Source organism: Lagopus muta, chromosome 7 (assembly GCF_023343835.1).
Source record: "Lagopus muta isolate bLagMut1 chromosome 7, bLagMut1 primary, whole genome shotgun sequence".
Lineage (NCBI taxonomy): Eukaryota > Metazoa > Chordata > Aves > Galliformes > Phasianidae > Lagopus > Lagopus muta.
This window is the reverse complement of record NC_064439.1, coordinates 3,968,458-3,987,644: the sequence shown is the minus strand read 5'-3', so window position 1 is coordinate 3,987,644 and position 19,187 is coordinate 3,968,458. Positions and strand designations below refer to the sequence as shown.

At 48.5% G+C, this 19,187-nt stretch overlaps 1 protein-coding gene across 1 annotated transcript in view; it reads left to right on the top strand.

Moving 5' to 3' along the window:
• Window positions 1–474: 474 nt before the first annotated feature.
• CCDC12 (coiled-coil domain containing 12) overlaps window positions 475–19,187 on the top strand; it is a 34,449-nt gene continuing 15,736 nt past the window's right edge. The window contains exon 1 of the mRNA XM_048951855.1: window positions 475–638. Coding sequence (XP_048807812.1) covers window positions 516–638 — 123 coding nt within the window. The 5' untranslated portion in view covers window positions 475–515. The remainder of the gene's footprint in view (window positions 639–19,187) is intronic.

Sequence of the window (19,187 nt, the reverse complement as noted above, 5' to 3'; positions counted from 1 at the left end):
CGGGTTAAGGTAAGGGGTAGGAGGGGGCTCGGCGGTGCCCCGGCACGGCTCGGCACGGCTCAGCCCTCAGCTCCGCCCCACAGCCGGGACCGCCCCCAGCTGCGGGGGGGCACCTCCACGCCCCCCCCCCCCATAGGCTGCAGGTGGCCGTCAGGCAGCTTGTAGAGATGGGGGGGCAGCGCTTTTCACCCCTCTTTTTCTCCATTCCCCCTTCCTCCCCATTCTCCCTCCGCAGATCTCTGAGGGTGGGGAGTGAAGGAGAAGATATTTCCCCCAGCGCAGCACAGAGCTTTCCCCCCTCCCTCCCCCAACTGAATGAAGAGAGAGATTGGGGGCCCTTTTAACCATCTTTATGTTTGCTTCGTTTTTATTTATTTATTTATTATTTATTAATGTTGAATTTTTAGGGGTGCCCCCCCAAATACACCCCCCCCCCCTTTTTACTCCCCCTCCCACCCCCCCCCCCCGAGTGCCGCGCATGCGCGCTGGGGTTGGCGGGGAGGGAGGGAGACAAGATGGCGGCGCCCGGCGGAGGGAGCGTGGAGGATGAGGAGGCTGAGCCCGTGTTGGGGCGGTTGGAGGAAGAAGCGCGGCGGAGGCAGGAAAGGCTGCGAGCCCTGCGGCAGAGAGCTATGCAGGTGGGAGGCGGAGGGACGGGGGAGCGGCTGAGCTCCGGGGTACGGCTTGTAGAGGTGGGCCTGGCTGCGGCCTGTAACCAGGGAGGGTCGAGGGGTGGCGGGGGGGGGGAAAGGATCCGTCGTGGGGGGCGGTGGGTTCGTATTGTGCCAGGGGAGGCTCAGGTTGGATATTAGGAATAACTTTTTTTTCCTGAAGAGTGGTGATGCTGTGGTACAAGGCTGCCTGGGGAGGCTGTGGGTGCCCCATCCCTGCAGGTGTTCGAGGGGAGGTTGGATGGGGCCCTGGTCTGGTATTAAATGTAGAGGTTGGTCGCCCTGCGTGTGGCAGAGGGTTGGAACTTAATGATCCATAAGGTCCTTTCCATCCCAAGCCATTCTTTCACAAAATCACAGAATGGCCAGAGTTGGAAGGGACCTCAAGGATCACGAATCTCCAACCCCCCCTGCCACATGCGGGGTCGCTGAGCTCCCCATTTAATACCAGACCAGGCTGCCCAGGGCCCCATCCAACCTGGCCTTGGACACCTTCGGGGATGGGGTATCCACAACTTCTCTGGACAGCCTGTTTCAGCACCTCACCACTCTCACACTTCCCCCTGACATCCAACCTAAATCTTCCTTCCCTCAACTTAAAACCATTTCCCCTCATCCTGCTGTTATCTGCCCTTTCAGAGAGTTGATTCTCCTCCTGTTTGTAGGCTCCCTTTAGCTATTGAAAGGCTGCATTGAGGTCACCCCGCAGCCTTCTTTTCTCCATGCTGAACAAGCCCAGCCCCCTCAGCCTGTCTTCACAGGGGAGATGCTCCAGTCCCCTGATTATCCTTGTGGCCTCCTCTGGATCCTCTCCAACAGCTCCCTGTCTTTTTTTGTACTGGGGGCTCCACACTTGGATGCAGTTTTCTAGATAAGTCCTCACAACAGCAGAGCAGAGTAGAGGGGGACAATCACCTCCCTGTCCCTGCTGGCCACCCCTCTTTTGATGGAGCCCAATGAAGCCCATTCTATGATGCTGTGGTTCTATGATTAGCCACTTGTTCGTTGGTAATGGCAGGAAGACCACCAAGTGGTGAAGATACAATAAGGAGGAATGTAAATAAGCTGTTTTGCTGAAGTCTGAGTGAGGCCTGTGTACACCCTACTCCAGGAAAAGTAAACCTCAGAAGTGTCAATGTTTTTACATACCTCATAACAGGGAGTCAATTCTGTGATTAACAAGGCTTGCAGAGCTTCTCCCAGGACTCTACCACTGAGCATGGTAGATAAAGCAAGAGGTGATGGCCTCAAGTTATGCCACAGGAGGTTCAGGTTGTGTATGAGGAAAAGTTTCTTCTCAGGAGGAGTGGTGAGGTAATGGAACAAGATGCCCAGGGAGGTGGTGAAAAGTTGCTGTCCCTGGCAGTGTTCAGGAGATGTCTGGATGAGGAGATACGGTTTAGTTTGTGGTAGCAATGGTAATGGGAGGGCGGTTGGACTAGATGATCTTGTGGGTCATTTCCAACCTTGTGATTCTGTGATTCTAGTTGTGGAGTCACTGTCCCTGGAGGTGGATATGTGGTGCTTGGGGAGATTGTTTAGTGACCATAATAATGATTGGTTGACAGTTGGACTAGATAATCTTACTGGTCTTTTCTAGCCTTAATGATTCTGTAAATAGGAGAGGGAGAAATGGAGACCTGGGAGAGCTCCATCAGCAGTGGAGTAACAAGGAGGGAGGAAGGGTCAGGCACTGGAACAGGCTTCCCAGTGAAGTGGTAGAGTCGCTGTCACTGGAGGTGGTCAAGAACTGTTGGAAACGTGGCACTGGGGTACATGGCGTGGTGGGGTGATGGGGATGTGTTGATGATTGGACTTTGAACTTAGGGGTCTTTTCCAGTGTTAATGATTCTTTGATTCTGTGTGCCACTGAGAGCAGGAAGCCATGACACCCTGGGGACAGGTGGACATGGAGCAGAAGGAAAGAGATGCGGAGAGGGATGATGGAAAATGCTGAGGCAAGGAGGAGGGTTTGGTGTCTAGGAAGAAAAGATGTATTAGCCACTTGTTCATTGGGGTGGCAACAGCAAGAAGAAGACACAAGTGGTGAAGATGCAGCGGCTCCTTGTAAAGAGAGCTGTTCATAGAAGGCTTTGTGTTCCATTGTGTGGAAAAGCTTTTGGGTCTGTGGTTTGAGGGTTCAAGTTGTGGCGTGCAGAGGATGGGTATGCAGGGAGGCTGTGTTGTGTTTAGGGGAAAATCATGATGTTTGGTGCAGGAGGTTTGTTAGGGTGCTTGGAGTGTAGCTGTAAGTGGTAGTGGGACTGAGGCTGTGTGAGGTGGCCAGGCAGCTTTTAGGAGCGTGGGGGGTAAGGAGGAGAGCAGGGTGAAGGGATGATTGTGGGGAAGGAGTAGTGAGGGAGCTTGGGATAGGAGGGGAAAAGTGGAGATTACAGAGAATGGGTTAAGAGGGCATCCTCAGCGTGAGGAAGGGGTTCTGGAGTGAAAGGGTTTGATAAAAGGGGATGCAAGCAGTGGGGGAGGGGGTGGGATTTGGGGTTCACTGCAGATCAGTCAGGAGCACCAGGGCTTTCTGAGGGGAAAAGATGGTGTGGAGCAACACGGTGCTCTGGAGTGAAGCCTTTTATCCCTGGATGCAGGGATGGGAGGAGCAGAGAAGCAGGCGTGGTGGGGATGCTTGTGCCATGTTTTTCCTGGTGACCGACCTCTTGTGTGACCAAACCCTCTTGCTGAGCCCCAGTGGTGTCTCTGGGGTCTCTGTCCTGTGTGATGTTTGTTCTTGTTACTTCAAAATAGGGATATTTTCTGCAGATGAAAGAAGAATGCAGCAAATGGGAGAAACTTGGCAGTCAGTGCCTCAGCGGTGATACCAAGCAAGGCTGCAGTGATTCAGTGTGTCTCTGCAAGCCCTTGTGTTGCTTATTTCTTTTCTCTCAGGCTAATAAGGTGTGAGCTCTGCTCCCCTTCTGCCACATCATCCTCAATTTGTTGATGAGGGTTAGTCCAGTAATGTGGGAGGGTGTCTTGTCTGTTTCCTTTGGGGTTTGATAGCTCCAATAGGAGCTGTGTGGACAGGCCAGGGGCAAAGTGGGATGCTGCCCTTCTTAGCCTCACTGGGAAGAAAAGCTACTGAAACAAAAGGCTCCTTCCTTTCTTCTGGCAAGTTTAGAGGGAGCAGAGCTTCCTGAGAAATGTATCCTGGTAAATAAGCCTACATTAGGTCATCATGAGTGTGAGCTAAACGGTGACTTCTTGATTTTGCTGACAGGGATCAGCTGGTGGCTGAGAGCCTTCTGAATTATTTCAGAAGAGTCTAAAACAGGTGGCTGCTGCTGCAGCAGGACCAGGGGAGGCAGGATCCACAGGGTGAGCTCCTAACTGCCAGAAGCAGCCCGCTTGCAGCAGAGAGGAGCGAGTTCCTACAGAGGGAAGGTAGACACTTCCTTAGTCCCACTGAAGATGTGTTGTGTTTAGTGGCTCTTGGTTGACTTGTCTTGCTGAGTTTATCCAAGCCCTTTAAGTCTCTGCTTACACTTGGCTTTTGCAGCATCCCAAGACAGAGTTCTGCAGTTTAATTATAAAAAACACCCAGCAACACCTGTTAAGCCCATTAGATGAGAGCTTTCACAACTCTCATCTAAAAAGGAGCTGGGATGCTCCTTTTGCAGATCTAATGGGAAACATGAAATAGCTGTTCTGTCTTCATGATCTTACAGCGCTGTTCATCTCTCTTCCAGATTCAAATTGGGGTCTGTGGGCTCTGTCTTCATGCACAGATATCTCTGAACTGTCTTTATGATATTCCTGTGTATCTTCTTGACTTCAGAGATGCCCCTTTGCTGAGAGGGGCTCTGGGACTGTGTGTGGTGCTCAGGATGTGGGGGCTGTGTTGGTTTGCAATGCTGGCACACCATTTCCTAGTTTTATTTATCAGGGCATGCCTACTTTTCTTTCCCAGTTCCACCAGCCTCTGTGTAAAAGATCCCACCTCTCCTCACTGCGTTCCTTACTCCCCAGACTGTTTGGCTGCACACATATGAGTGCTCAGTGCCATCCTGATGTGATTTTTCTGGTTGCTGCTCAGCACGGAGCTGACGTTTGCATGGGGCTCCCCTCAGCTGTCCCAGCACCTCCCAAACAGCAAGACTCATTGGGGGACCCATTCCCTGTGTAAGTGCTGCCACAATGATATATTTTTTTTTTACCCCCTGTGCATTGCTGTACATCAGGCTCTGAATTTCACTTGTTGCCTTATTGCTCAGTGATGCGTCCTTGCAAAACCCTTCTGCAAGACTTGAGTTGCTGCTGGATTTCATTGTGAATCATCTTGCCTGCAAGCGCTGTCCTCAAACCACCCGTGCCTTTCCCATGCCTTCTGCAGCCCCCAAACCCTGAAAGGGGAGAAGATGGGAACTGCTGCTGTTCTCCTGCCTTGATGGTGCAGTGCTTGGGCTCTCAGGAGGGCAGGTGCTGCAATTCACACGTTGCTTGAGGTCAAACAAGGAACCTCTTCCTGTTCTGCTCTGCAAATTACTCGGTGCACTCAGTGTTGGCTTGAAGGTGATGCTCATCTTTTCCCAATTAGTGAGGAAATGAATGAGGTAATGACCAAGCGTATCAAAGCCTGATGCATCCTCTTGTGTGCTGTGTTTTTATTTATTGCCAGGAAATGTTCTTTTTAATCCATAAAAATTGGGATTCTTTGGGTTCTGGGCATAATTTCCACGTGAGGCTCGTGTCAGTTGATGTTTGCTTATATAAATGTGATTAAAATAGCACACAAGGTGATGCTGAAGTTCCAGACTAAATGCACAGCCTTGGCAACAGCAAAGTTTGCAGTTGCAAGGTAATACACAGAATCAGGTACAGCATCAGAGAGGTCATTTCCTTCCTAAATTTAAATTGAATTGGCTTTCAGTTGCACGTAATCACATTGTGGCTCTGACTTGTTGGCATACAGAATATTACTTCCTGTTCTGGCAAAGAAATATAGTTTCAAATTGAGTGTAATCTTTACTTTGCAAGCTTTCCTCTTTTTTTCTTCTCCTCCCTAAGTCAGATCAGAATGTCTCATAGCAGCTGCTCCCAAGTTTCCACATCTGTCTCACCTTCTTGGATGGCAGCAAAGCTTTGTTTGGTGCTTTGGAGCCCTTGGATTCTTCCCTGGGTGTCAGGATGTCATGCAGGCTGGCTTTGGGATGAGTGATTTAGGAAGGAATCTCAAAGAGTTCTGCCAGCTCTGGGATTGTCCATCCCTGTGTTACACCCAAACAAATCTGAAACAGAGGAAGGCGAAGCGAGGGAAAACAAACCCAGCAGCCTTTATCTGGAAGCCTGCAGGAAGCCATGGGAAAAGCTGCTGGGAGTTGTCATGAAGGTAAACTTTGTGCTGGGGAAGAGGAAGCGAGCCGGGAAGTTGTGCAGCACTGAGCAGAGCTGTGCACGTTTTTGCCAGTTTGGAATGTTTGAACAGCTCTCTGAAGCCGGCCAGTTCCACGGTCCAGGCTTGGCTGGTGTTTTCACTGTTGCCTTCAATGAACAGGAAAACCCCACCAAGTTTTTTTTGCTGGGAGCTCTGTGGAAGTCACGCAGGGACGTTGGTCTTTCCCGGCATAAGGTTTTTTGGTTTGGAAGGGAGTGAGAAACAAGCAATGCCAGCTCTTGAGGGGCAGCAGTGGGGGAAATGAAGACTTCTGCTGAATGTAGGTTTGTGTTGAACTGGTTTGGCAATGCTGTGTTTGCCCGAGGCTTGTTGTGCTGTTATCACCTAAAGCTGAGGCTTTATCCTTGTATTGTGTAGTAAACCCTGATTATCTGCTGGTTCCTATATCTTTTTTTCTTGCCTAATGGCTGAAAATCAGATTAGAACATTATGTTTCTCAGACTTTTTCCCCTCTTTTCGCTGATTTTTGAGCTTTGACCTCACTCTACAGACGTGAAATACAATGGTAAGTAGCTGTTTCTTACCATTAGCCAAGGATCTGTTTTGAAGCAGAACACAAAGAAGCCTGATTTCCTGAACCTCTCTGAATCTGGAAAGCTGAGGATTGTTGCAGTTCCACACCTTAGCATGCAAAAACCAGCAACTTTCTGCTAAACTAGTTGATAATTAACTGCAGTTATTTGTATTTATGAAACGCTTACCCACAGGTTGCCCTTGAAACCAGCACTCTGATGTGTCCACATCTGCTGCTTTGGAGCTAGATGGACACTCTGGTGCAGTGTGGAAGGGAACCCATAAGGATCATCGAGTCCAGCTCAAGGGAGGGGAGAGGGAAGATCTCAGGCCTCTCATTTGGCTTGAATACACTCATGCAGTGTCTTAAATGCTTAGGAGTTTAGTTTCAGTGAAGTCTGTGTGTATATATATATTTAGTAAAGGATTTGAAGGGCATTTTGCATAGCACCAGCAGAGCAAAGAATTAGTGAAATAAAGAAGTGCACGCCTTATCTCTTGCAAGGAGCTGAGTGCTTTCCCTGCAGCTGCTTATTTTTAGCTGTAGATACTGGAGTGGTGGTGAGCTCTGTCTTGGCCGTTGCATGTAACCTGGCTTTGCTCTTCTGTTGGAGCTGTCGAAATAATTCCTGCTGTTGAAACGAGAGGAAATGCTGTGGCACATTTGCTATTGTGTTCATTTGGGTGGTGAGGGACAGTGCTGAGAGGAAACTTCCTACAACTGCCTTTGTGACACTGTGAACAGAGGTTTCGGCTGCGAGCTGGCTGGGTGAATTGAGCTCCATGGATGTGCTCAGAGGCGCTTTGCTCCTCTGCTTTTCTCCACCAGATTTTAGGTTTCACAGTGCTTTTTTCCCCCATGGAAATCCAGCTTGTGAGGTGCAGCGTTGGGCCTCCACGAAGAGCAGGAGGCACTGAGTGTGAAGTGCTCAGGCCGAGGCAGCAGGAAGGGGCAGAAAGTCGATAAGCTCCGATTTTCCCTGGTGCTCGTTAATCTTGATTTACTTTTGCATTGCCATGGTAATGGACAGAGGGTTTTTACATAATTTTTCTCTTTTCATCTCAAGCCATGGAAAAAAGGAAAAACGATTAACTGTTCCTTTTCAACACCAACCACGGTGCTGAAAGCTTGGCTCCTTTAATCTGCAGCACTGGAGTCCCAGCTGTGCCTCCTGCTATGGCTTTTTTTACTCAAGCTTTTGAATGGCTCCTTGGAAATGCTGAGTGACATGGAGCCTCTTTTCATCTCCAGCTGATAGTGGGAGCTCCAGAGGGATGTGCTGCTCTGTGGCACTGGCTTGCAATGTGGCTGGGGAAGACCATGTGTAAGCTCTCCTTTGGGGAAATCTCATTTAACATTCAAATAAATGAACTCATCCCTAAATTCCTTGTTCTGTAGGTACTTCAGTTACCCATGAGACAAATCCAGAAGGAAAGCAGTCCTGCCTGCTTCTGCTGAATGTAAACCTACAGCAGTTCCTGCAGGAATTTCCCTTGGCATCTCTTCTTGAAAGAACACTTGTTACTGGGAATGAAGCTTCATAGAATCATAGAATGGCCTGGGTTGAAAAGGAGCACAGTGCTCATCCAGTTCCAACCCCCTGCTATGTACAGGGTCACCAACCAGCAGCCCAGGCTGCCCAGAGCCACATCCAGCCTGGCCTTGAATGCCTGCAGGGATGGGGCATCCACAACCTCCTTGGGCAACCTGTGCCAGTGCATCACCACCCCCTGGGTGAGTCCTAAGCGTGGTCCTGAGCTCTTAAGCTTTTAAAATGGTGGTTGAATTCAAGGGGGTGTTTGCTGAAAAAGAATAATGTAGTTAAAGGCCAGTTGGAAACTTGTATTTCCATGTAAGTGTTTGATTCCATTTTGGATTCTTTGGGTGCTTCCAAAGCTTTTCTTTCCTTTGACAACTCACAATTTCATTTAGGTGGTTTGGTTTTTTTTCCACCTGGTGCTTGATGCTTGTTTTCCCGATGCCCTCTGTTCCAGAAGTACAACAAATGCAAATCTTCTTGCTATTCAGCTGGTCTGGCACAAACTGGGAGCCTTTCAAGGGTAATGTGTTTTCAGCTGGAAGAAAATGATTTGAAATACAAATGCCGACGGGAAAAGTAACGTATCTGAACTTCAGACAGCCCGTAAGCTGCAGTCATGGCTCAGAAATGAGGCTCCAGAGCTGATCTAAGCAGCAAGTGCATTCCTCAGTGGATTTGGGGCAGCTGCAAAGGACACTTTAATAAGCAATAATCAAGTGACCTTTAGCAGCAAGGCATTTGGAAGGTGTAATCAGGGCTGATAGTGAAAGCAGCGCAGAGATATAAGGCCAGCCAAAAGCTAAGGACAAGCTGAAATAAGAAAATGCTGTAAATATCCAGATTTTACCCACACAGATGGCTCTTTTCAATTTGATCTTGTGCAGCACGTATGACAAGACACACTACTCTTCCTTTTGCCTTTGTTCTTGTCTCTCTTGGGATAGTTATGGCTTTGTGCCTAAAGCTTCAATGCGTGGCAGCTTCAGGTTATTCCCACTGCTTTGTGCAAAGCAAGGTGTGGGGGGAAGCAGCAGCAGTGCCTGTAGGGAGATACCTTGGCTCCAGCTATGCATCCTCAGCTGTGCTGCAGGGATCCACACTGCTTGGGACTGTGGGGAATTTTGTGTGAAGGCACGAAGAGAAGAGGCAAAGAGACCTTTACAATCGTGGATAGATGCTACCATGGACGTGCAGGCTTTCCTCCTTTTGTGTTTAGCTTTGCAGCTATTAAACTCTTCTCAGGCAGTGTTTGATTATTATTGCAGCTAAATGCCAGGGATCCCCTCTGAGATAATCTCCCATTTAAATGGCCTGCCTGTTCCTATCCTTTCAGAGCAGAATATCTGCTGTCGTGGCACAAGGGAATGCCACTCATTTTCCAGAGGGAGCCATCAGTAAAGCGGTACACTGTATGGAGCAACCTGGCCTGCGAGGTCATGTATGGACTGACCTGAGCAGGGCAGGGGCCTTTCCACTAAGCCCTTGGAAACCAAACAAGTGTGACAACCACAGAGCTGTTATTTTGCTGTCTTGGCCAGAAAGCCTCAAGCAGAGCTTGAAAAGCCAGAGGGAGAAAAACGGGAGCCTTCCCGATGGGACTGCAGCGTTCAGACTGCGTGTGGTGGGGAAGGAAGCACCTCCACCTGCTTTCCTCTTTGCATCCCCATGCTGCTACTAAAGCTTTTGTGGCTGTATCATGCATCACGTTGAAAAAATCAGCTTGGCTCACACCCAGTCCTTTGTTTCTGTTCAACGTTGCTTTCGGTTTGTGGCTCCCTGCCCCTCCACGCCTGCATGGGCTCATGAGGGAGGCAGGAGGGAGGCCACAGGGTTGACGTTTTCCTCTGCAGGACTGCACCAAAGAGATTTACCTCCCCTTGCTTCTCGCTCCTTTTCCTGCAGGTCACATCCTTGCTGTTCCTGGGGTCGGTGAATTCATGAGTGCCAATGAGTGACCAAATGGTTCACGGTCCTGTCCAGGACAGTCTGTGGCCCTACAGCTTGGCTTGCTGCCCTCCTCGTGTTTTCTGCTGGGCTTTTATGTCAGTGGAGCGAGCAGCCTGCGTTCCTGGAAGCAGAGGGATGAAGTGGCTGAGAAAACAGTTGCTGTGGAAACAGAGCGTAGTAAGGTTATTACAGCGAGAATAAAGCACACACTTAGGGCTACAAAGGCTTCATTTCTATTCAGGCTTTATTAGGAAAGTAATAAACTATCGCTGCAGTGCTCGAATGGCTGGAGATGGAAGCCTGCAGACAAAATGATCGTGCTTCCACCAGCAATGCACAAATAGGCAGGCAGCTGGGAGCGGGTGGATGGCTTTGGGAAACACTCCTCAGCCCTCTTGTCTCTGGAGCTGCTATAGGCACTGCTGTAATATGCCACGTGGAGAGAAGCAGGTCATCCACAGGCTGCCTCAGGGTCTGTGGAACTGTTGCTCATCTCTAGGGTGAGCAGGGCTTGGGCACTGTTTTGTGGTGAGATGCCCAGGGAAGCTGTGGATGCCCCATCCCTGGAAGTGTTCAAGGTCAGGTTAGATGGTGCCCTAGGCAGCCTGGCCCGGTGTCTGATGTAGTGGTTGGCAATCCTGTCTGTGGCAAGTGGGTTGGAACAGGAAAACATTTGAGATTCCTTTTCAACCAAAGCCTTTCTGCAATTATCTGGGATCTGGAGCTTGCTGGAAGTGCTTCTTGGCAAGGCAAACTGCAGGCAGCTCTTTCTTTCCTGCTACGCACAGACAGCTGTTTGTTGCAACAAGCTGCCCAGGGAGATGGTGGAGTCACCATCCCCAAAGGTTTTCAAGAAGAGGGTGGATGTCACACTGAGTGACGTTGTTGGCATGGTGGGTTGGTGGTTAGGCTAGGTGATCTTGGAGGTCTTTTCCTAACTGGATGATTCTGTGAATAGAGAAATCTAAAAAAGCAGTGCATTCTCAAGATCTCGCTTTGTTTGTCCTGCCCTGAAGCTGAGCAGTGTTCTGTCTGCACACCTCTGCTGTCAGCCCCGTGGAACGAGGAGCACTTGTTGGGATAGGAAAGTGCATCTGTTTCCCATAGGAATGTGCATAGTCAAAAATTCATGTCTGCTTATTCCCAGCTCCTTGCTGTGACAAACAGTGATAGTAATAGCTGGCTCCTCTGAGCGCTGTTTGCCAGGTTTTATGCAAGGGAGCCAAATAAAGACAAGTTCTTTGCTTCTGCTCTGATTCCCAAGATGTTTCTGTGCAGATGTCAGCCAGCTCTGCTAGGTCCTGTGCTGGGCTGGGGAACTGAGCTTCAGATCAATGGGATCGGGTGGAAACCAACCCAGCAGGAATATGAAATGCTTGGTTTCTGTCTGCTTTGGTTCCTGGAGCTGGCATGTGGGGAGGATGCCCACCTTTAAGCACTGGATTTTGTGCATTGGTGAAACTGTGGGTTTTGGGTTTGGTCTGATGACCTGTTGTACCTTTCCAGCTGATAGCCTGTGTGTGACCCTGGTACGAGCTGGTTCAGGAAGCTAAGAGGCTTTTTTTGTCTCCTTTTGTTCTATTTGTTTGGGTTAGGGCTTGTGGGAGAGCAAGTCCTTGAAGTGGTTTCCCATGGGGCGAGGTGAGGTGTGGCCAGCAAAAATGAATGGGGCTGGATGGGGACATGGGTGGTGGTGGTATGGTCACCTTGGAGGGCAGCAGTCTGAGCTGGGCTGGTGGGAACTGGGCTTTTCTGCAGGTGGGGCTGGGCTTGGTGTACTGGAAAGATGACTTGTTTCTTTTCTAAACCAGAACCCACATAGAAGTAATGGAATGTGATGGGATTATTGCAGGATCCCAGCACAGTTTGGATTGGAAGGGACCTTAGAGTCTGCCCAGCTGCTGTGCAGCCCAAGTGCTCACAGCCCCATCTGTGGCCTTGGATACTGTGGGCATGGGGCATCACAGCTGCTCTGGCAGCCTGTGCCAGCAGCTCACTGTTCTCATGGTGAAGAATCTCTTCCTGATGTCTGATTTAAACCCACCCTCTTAAAGCTGCAGTTGATAGCAGCGATAGAGAAGCTAGCAGATGGCTAACTAAAAGCTCTCCAGCAAGAAGAGAACAGTATTGATCTATTATGTACAATGCATCAAATACTGCAGGTGGACAGGAGTGTATGGGAGAAGGAAACACTTTGTTCTGCACGATTTGAGCTTTCACCAGCCTGTGCCTGGTTTGGGGAATTGCAGTGGGTTAGTTTCATCCTGCAGCCTTACTCTTGGATGCAGGTAGGAGAGGAATCTTTCTTCGTTCCCATGTGATTTCAGCTCATTTGTGGCTATATGAGGAATTTGGAGAAGAGCAGAAGCTCCATTTTTCCATGTACCTTTCTTTAAAACCTTGAGACCCTGAACTGAACATCCATCCAAATCCAGAATCTCCCTTAACTGAATTTCCAGCCAAGTTATGGACCATAAGCTGTTGTGTTGGACACAGGGGGCCTCACCACTGCCCCATAACAACCTCAGAAAGCTTTGTGCCAGGATATCTGCAAGAAACTCTTACTTTTCAGTTCAGCATTTTGTTTTGTGCATGGCTAGAGGGGCTCCATTGACCATGACCTTGCATGGGGCATGGAACAGAACTACAGTTGTTAAAAGCTCATGTCCCTGCTATGCCCAATTACTCCTGTGCTAGATGTGAAAACCTGGGTTGCACCTCTTATGTCATCACAATTTGATAAGGCTGTGCTTGTTCAGCCTCAGAATATCTCTGGAGTAGTACTGAAACACCCTAATTTCATGGATGGGAAATTAAAATCTCATTGCTGGAATAATGTGTCGTAAAGAGCGTGAATGAATGTCTGTGTGTTGCTGGGCCATCTTTTAGCTATCTGTACATTAGGCTGCTGCTCAGTAATAGCAATGTTTTCTTTTAAACGTCGTTTAGTACCCTTGTAGCCTCCAAGCAATTTATCAGACTAACAAGGATGGTCCTGGTGATCTCCATGAGTGTGTTTCCCCCAGCATCCTTCTGCCTGCAAGATCAAAGTCGGATGCAAGGTGCAGGGAAGACCATGGCTGGGGAGTGGTGCCTGTGCTGCTGGCATTGCTTTTCCATGGCCTTTTTGTTTAATTTATGAAGGGGAAAAACAGACTCCAGAAAATAGGTTAATCATCAACTGCAAAAATGCAGAGTGAGGTTTGTCTTGCACCCAAGCAGCGCTGCGTAATTAGCGTGTGCAAAGCTGTGATTTACATTTGTGAAAATGCCTGCTGATTTTATTTTATTTTTTGGTATAAATATGGAACTGGAAAGCTTAATGCATGGATGTTCTTCCCTCAGCAGGGTCCTGGTGTATAAGCATGAGCCTGGCTGTGGTCTTTCTCTCTTTTTTGATTCTATTGCTTCTTGGGAGAAATGAAACTGCTCATGTGTAGCGTTTGGTTTTGCTTCTGCTTTTGTTCTGGAACAACAGAGGTGACACATTAACCCACTGGAATGTCTCTCAACTCCAGGCCAGCCCTCCTGGCTTTCTCTTCCCTCCCTCGTCGGGGGAAAAAACCTATCCAGTTCTCCAAGATAACTGGAGCATTGTCCAAACCTGCTACAGGTAGCTTGAATATCACTAATAGGTGCTTTTGTTTCTTTTTTAAAGGTTTCTCCCCTCTTCTGTGCAATAGAAAGGTCGCATAGTGAGCAAGCAAGGATGACGTGATGGGGACTCAAACAGGGAGAATTAGTGCTGGAGTTAAGAGGCTTTATTGTTTGGAGAGATTCTGATGATTCTTGAGTGTTAGGTGCTGTACATCAGCAGCTCTTGCTGAGGAGCCTTGCAAATATGTAGTTGATAGACTAGGTTCACGTGGAGGGGTTTTTGTTGCTGGCAGAATGAATTGTGATGGGCTCTCCTCCTGGTGCCAGCCCTGCTGTTCCAAGAGGGATAGCTGCAGTGCTTGAGTGCTTCCTCTGTAAACTCCATAAAACTTTCTGTTACCAGGAGTTGGGCAGTAATGCTTTGCTCAAGCGTCTCCAGACACTTGAATTGCATTCCTGTGTCCACGCAGAGGATGGTTGGTTTCCAGTGCCATTGTATGCAAGATACTAAGTTGTCCCTAATGAATATTTGAGGTGACGATTCTGGTGGAGGCTTCCTTTTGGGGAGCGACTTCAGGTTCATACATTCTCAAAGCATTGCTTTAATTCTCAATATCAATTATTAGATGCTTTGTAAATCAACAGGGATGTAGCTTTGCCGTGAGCATGCACACACAAGAAGGAAAGCCTGGCACTGGGGCTGGTAGGACTTGGCATAGAGATTGGGAGAGAGCTCCCAGTAAAGGGTGAGCACCTTATGCAGGCCAGGGTGCATGGACATCCCTAGGAAGGTGGCAGCAATGCTGGAGCAGCATCTGGTGTTGCCATGATGTGGATCAGTGCCATGAAAAATAATGGAGTGAGGATGGAGAATGAGTTATGACAAACTCAAGAAGGGTCCAGAGTTAATCTGAAGCGTGTGCTGCTTGGTAGAGTGTGTGCACCTTGGGGCTCAGCCGTGCTTGGGTTTTGCTTCTCATGTTGTGTTGAACTGAAATTGGGAAGAATTTCTTCTTGGAAAGAATGATTGGGCATTGGCACAGCCTGCCCAGGGAGGTGGTGGAGTCCCTGTCCCTGGAGGTGTTCCAGAATTACGGAGATGTACCTGGTAGGAGATTGGTGAGCATAGTGGTGATGGGTTGACATTTGGACGTGGTGATCTCGGTGCTCTTCTCCAACCTTCATGGGAAGCAGAAGCAATGTTCCTCCTGTGTTGGGATGGAGAAGTTAATGTGCAATTTTCTGATTCATCATTGCCTGGAAGAGGGCTCCAGCTTTGCAATGGAGTGCTCTTATTGCTGAAGCTTTCTGCATCTAACTGTGAGACTCATGTTTTTGCTCTGCTGTCTTCAATACAAGGTTTGTGGTTCTGGTCTCGGGGGAGCATTTGTGACACCGATCTCATGGGGGACAGCAGTTTGCTGCCTGAAATATTCACCAAGCTCTGCTGGCTAAGAGCCACACTCAAAGTGCAAGCACACAGGGTCTGAAATTGTCAAAATGGGTGTATTTTTGAACAGCAAACCGCAGCCACTTCAGTGTTGTTGTGGCTTATTGGAAGGGAGGAAATACTTGCGATTGCTTGCTGCATAAACAATGTAATTATAGATTGCAAAAAAAAAAAAAGTAATAAAATTGTATTTTGGAGGCACTGTCGTAGAATCATAAAATGGTCTGGGTTGAAAAGGACCTCAGTGATTATCCAGTTCCAATGCCCTGCTATGTGCAGGGTCACCAAGCAGCAGCCCAGGCTGCCCAGAGCCACATCCAGCCTGGCCTTGAATGCCTGCAGGGATGGGGCATCCACAGCCTCCTTGGGCAGCCTGTTACAGTGCCTCACCACCCTCTGGGGGAAAAACATCCTCCCAATATCCAACCTAAACCTCCCCTGTCTCAGTTTAAAACCTTTCCCCCTTGTCCCATCACCATCCACCCTCGTAAACAGCCGTTCCCCTTCCTGTTTATACGCTCCCTTCAAGCACTGGAAGGCCACAACGAGGTCATGAAAGAAGGTGTTTAATTTTCAGGCAGTTTTGTTCCTTGTGTTTGTTTCTCACGTGAAGTTGTGCTGATTTAACCATTCCCATAGTAACGAGCTGGGGCTGAACCAGGATTAAAGCTTCACTATGGAAAAAGCTGCAGGGTCAGAGGAGCTCAGGCCTGGTTTTATGTAGTTACCATGAAGATTGCTGTGAGCAATTGGCTTCCAAACAGCTTTTGAGAAACACTGGTGAATCTCAGGTTCTGAATATACTGTAAAGACATTTTTATGTTCAGAACCTTTTGCTGCACAATTTGATTAGATCCTTTTAGCATTCATTTTTAAGCTTTATCACTGATGGAAACCTTGGTGACGTGCAGAGTGTTTTGTGACGTAGCTTTTTGCATTCTTAGGGCTGCTGGCATTAAACATCCTGAGAGGGCACTGAGGTTGCATGGTTACCTTGCCAGGCTTCAAGGGCATCTCAGCTGCAATCTTGGCCGAGCAGAAAGCACAAAGTACCAGCATGTGCCGTGCTCCTAGCAGGACACTGTGACTCAATCCTCACTGTGTGGCTGACCTGACCACTATGTGCAGAGGTTGAAGAAATTGAGGAAAACCATGGTTGTAACCATGAAAAAGGTGAATGCTCAGTACCTGGGTGATGTTTTCATAATGAAAATGAGACCTGGGTGCTGAATGAGAAGTGAGGAAGGGCTGCTTTGAACACCAGCTTGGCTGGCTGAGCACTGAGAGGTCAACCCTGCTTTGTTCCAGCACTGATCTTTACTGAACTCCTCCAAAGCTTCTCCAGCCTGGAGAAAAGAAGGCTGCGGGGTGACCTCACTGCAGCTTTCCAGTACTTAGGGAGTCTACAAACAGGAGAGGAGTCAACTTTTACATGAGTTGATAATGGCAGGACGAGGGGAAATGGTTTCAAGTTGAAGGAGGGAAGATTTAGGTTGGATATCAGGGGGAAGTTCTTTACTATGAGAGTGGTGAGGTGCTGGCACAGCTGCCCAGAGAGGCTGTGGATGCCCCATCTCTGGAGGTGTTCAAGGCCAGGTTGGATGGGGCCCTGGGCAGCCTGGGCTGGTATTAAATGGGGAGGTTGGCAGCTCTGCTTATGGAAGAGGGGTTGGAACTTAATGATCCTTGAGGTCCCTTCCAACCCAAGCCACTCTATGATAACGCAACCAGACCTTAGATGAAAGATAAGGAGGTCTTTAGTAATCTGGTCAATCCCTGTGGAAAATAAGTTGGTAGGCATCTTCCCTCCTCTCTGGGAAGAGGAGAAACTGTGAGGTCATTGTGTTGACTTTTAAGGTTGCTGAAGGTTTGCTGGATTGCATTTAGTGTGGGTGTGCAGGGCCAGCTGAGTGGTCTGGGGGCTTCAGAAGAACAGCTCTTCTGAGGCTTGGAGGGGAATGGAAAAGGAGATTGGGTGTGCTGGAAGATGCAGGCAGGTATCAGACCATTGCAGTATGGTTATTGGAATGTGGGAGAGAGGCCAGGTCTGATCAGAGGGGCAAGCAGTCCTTCAGACAGAGACTTTGAAAAGACATTGGAAAGGAAAGAAAGAAACAAATACAAGCTTGACTTTATCAAGTGTTATTTGGGAAGGGGTTAAGTGACACGGTTGCCTCATAGAGGAATGATGAGCTGCTTTCCAGACCAGCGTGATGAGAGGATGTTAGACATCCAGCAAAAACACTTAAATCAGCAGTTGTAGGTAATTTGCACCCAGGAATCCTAAAATAATCAGCTGAAGAGATTGTTAGCCTGCTGTGTTTTGATTTAAATCTTTTTTTCTGAATACTGGATAAGTTTCAAAGGACTGGAAGAGTGCTAATAAAACACCACTGCTTAGAAATAAATGGGTAAGTTGGGTGAAGGCAGTTTGCTGTCAGTGTGGAGCAGAAGGATGAAAAGAGTGATTTGCAATGCATTTAATGGAAAGTGAGGAAAAAGGGAGTGTCATTTTTGTCATGTAAATGTGATTTAGTGAAGGATTAGTGGTATTGCACAACATGCTGCTGCAAAATTACAGCTCTGAAACAAGTAACTGATACTGATTGCTCAGTGGCTGTCAATGGAGGATTGTCACCCAGCAGAAGCATTGCTTTGGGGGCCTGTGACTTGTGTACCCAGTATTCCCATTGCTCATCTTGCTGCTGCAGGAAGGAGAGCTGCTCCTCCTGATGTCTTTGGGATGAGGAGGGATGGCTGGGTGAGACTTCCCACATCAGAAGTGTTCTCAAGTCAGGCTAGGCAACTTGAACATCCCTTTTGGCCTTAAATCTTTAAACACGATGCAAAGCAAATTGCTTCCCTTGTTATTATGGGAGAATGAACCAAAGGGCTGTGAAGACACCTACCAGGAAGGGAAAAGTCATGATAATGTGCTGAAGCCCAGGGGGAAGCCTAGCATTTCTCAGAACGTTCTCTGATTGCTCAGAGCAGAAGCTTCTTGCAGGTAGGGTTGGTTTTGCTGGAGGGAAAATGAATATGCTATGTGTAATGCTTGTCTGTGCTTACAGAGTGCTTCTACTGAGCTGTCAGCATCCATCTTGACTGCATGAGGCTATCAGATGTGTTCCTTGTTCTGCCTGCTGCTGGCAAGGAGGAAAGCAAACCAATGCATCTATGCTGACCAAACACCATGGCTTGTGTTGTGCAGGACCCAGGCTCTCAGCCTGGCAGGCATCACATAGTTCTCACCCTTGTTCTGCTGGGAGCCTGGGCTGCTAACTTGTCCCCTGTCAAGTTTGCTGTGCCTTGCAGGTATTGGAGGAGGCAGCTGACACCCTCCTTTGTACAATCTGATGCAAATCTTGTTGGATTTATGCCTTGAACAGGCAGGGGATGAGATTCTTTTCATCTCAGAGCTCTTTGTGAAGAGTGGGAATCGGGCAAGCAGAAGTCTGCAGGTTGGTAGCTATGGGGCAGGGGTTGCCAGTTGCCATGTCTGCAAATTAAATAGCTGGGAGACTCCAAGCAAGAGAAAGCTTCTTAATGTTGGAGCTTTATCTTATGACTGTCTCCTTGCAGAGACTGGAGGGTGGGAGTGACTTTGTTTGCCCGCAAACACTCTCACAGAGCGCGGCTGGGTCTCCAATCTTGGGAGGTGCAGCTGGTAGCAAACACCTCGCCTTGAAAAGAGGAATTGTGAGAGTGAAACGACCAGGGGGTTGTTTTCAGCTCCCTTTTTGGCCTTGAGGTTTTAAATCAGAAAAAGTAGAAAGTGAAAAGCGGTGAAAACTGAATTGGTGCAAACCTGGGAGAACACCAGCGAGCAAAGGGAAATGATTTAAAATGCTTGGAGCAGGAGGTGGTGATGAGGCTGAGCTCTGTGCCAGGAGGAGTGCTTCCTGTCTGAAGAAATGAAGGCTGTGACACAGCTGTTGGACAGCAGGGTTGGAAGGGGGATGGCAAAGGGGCAGGTCTCCAAGAACAACAGAGAACCCCAAAGACATTGCAGCTGTGTTGAAGTCCTTTGAGCTGTCAGACCGATCCTTTAAGGGCAGAGAAGA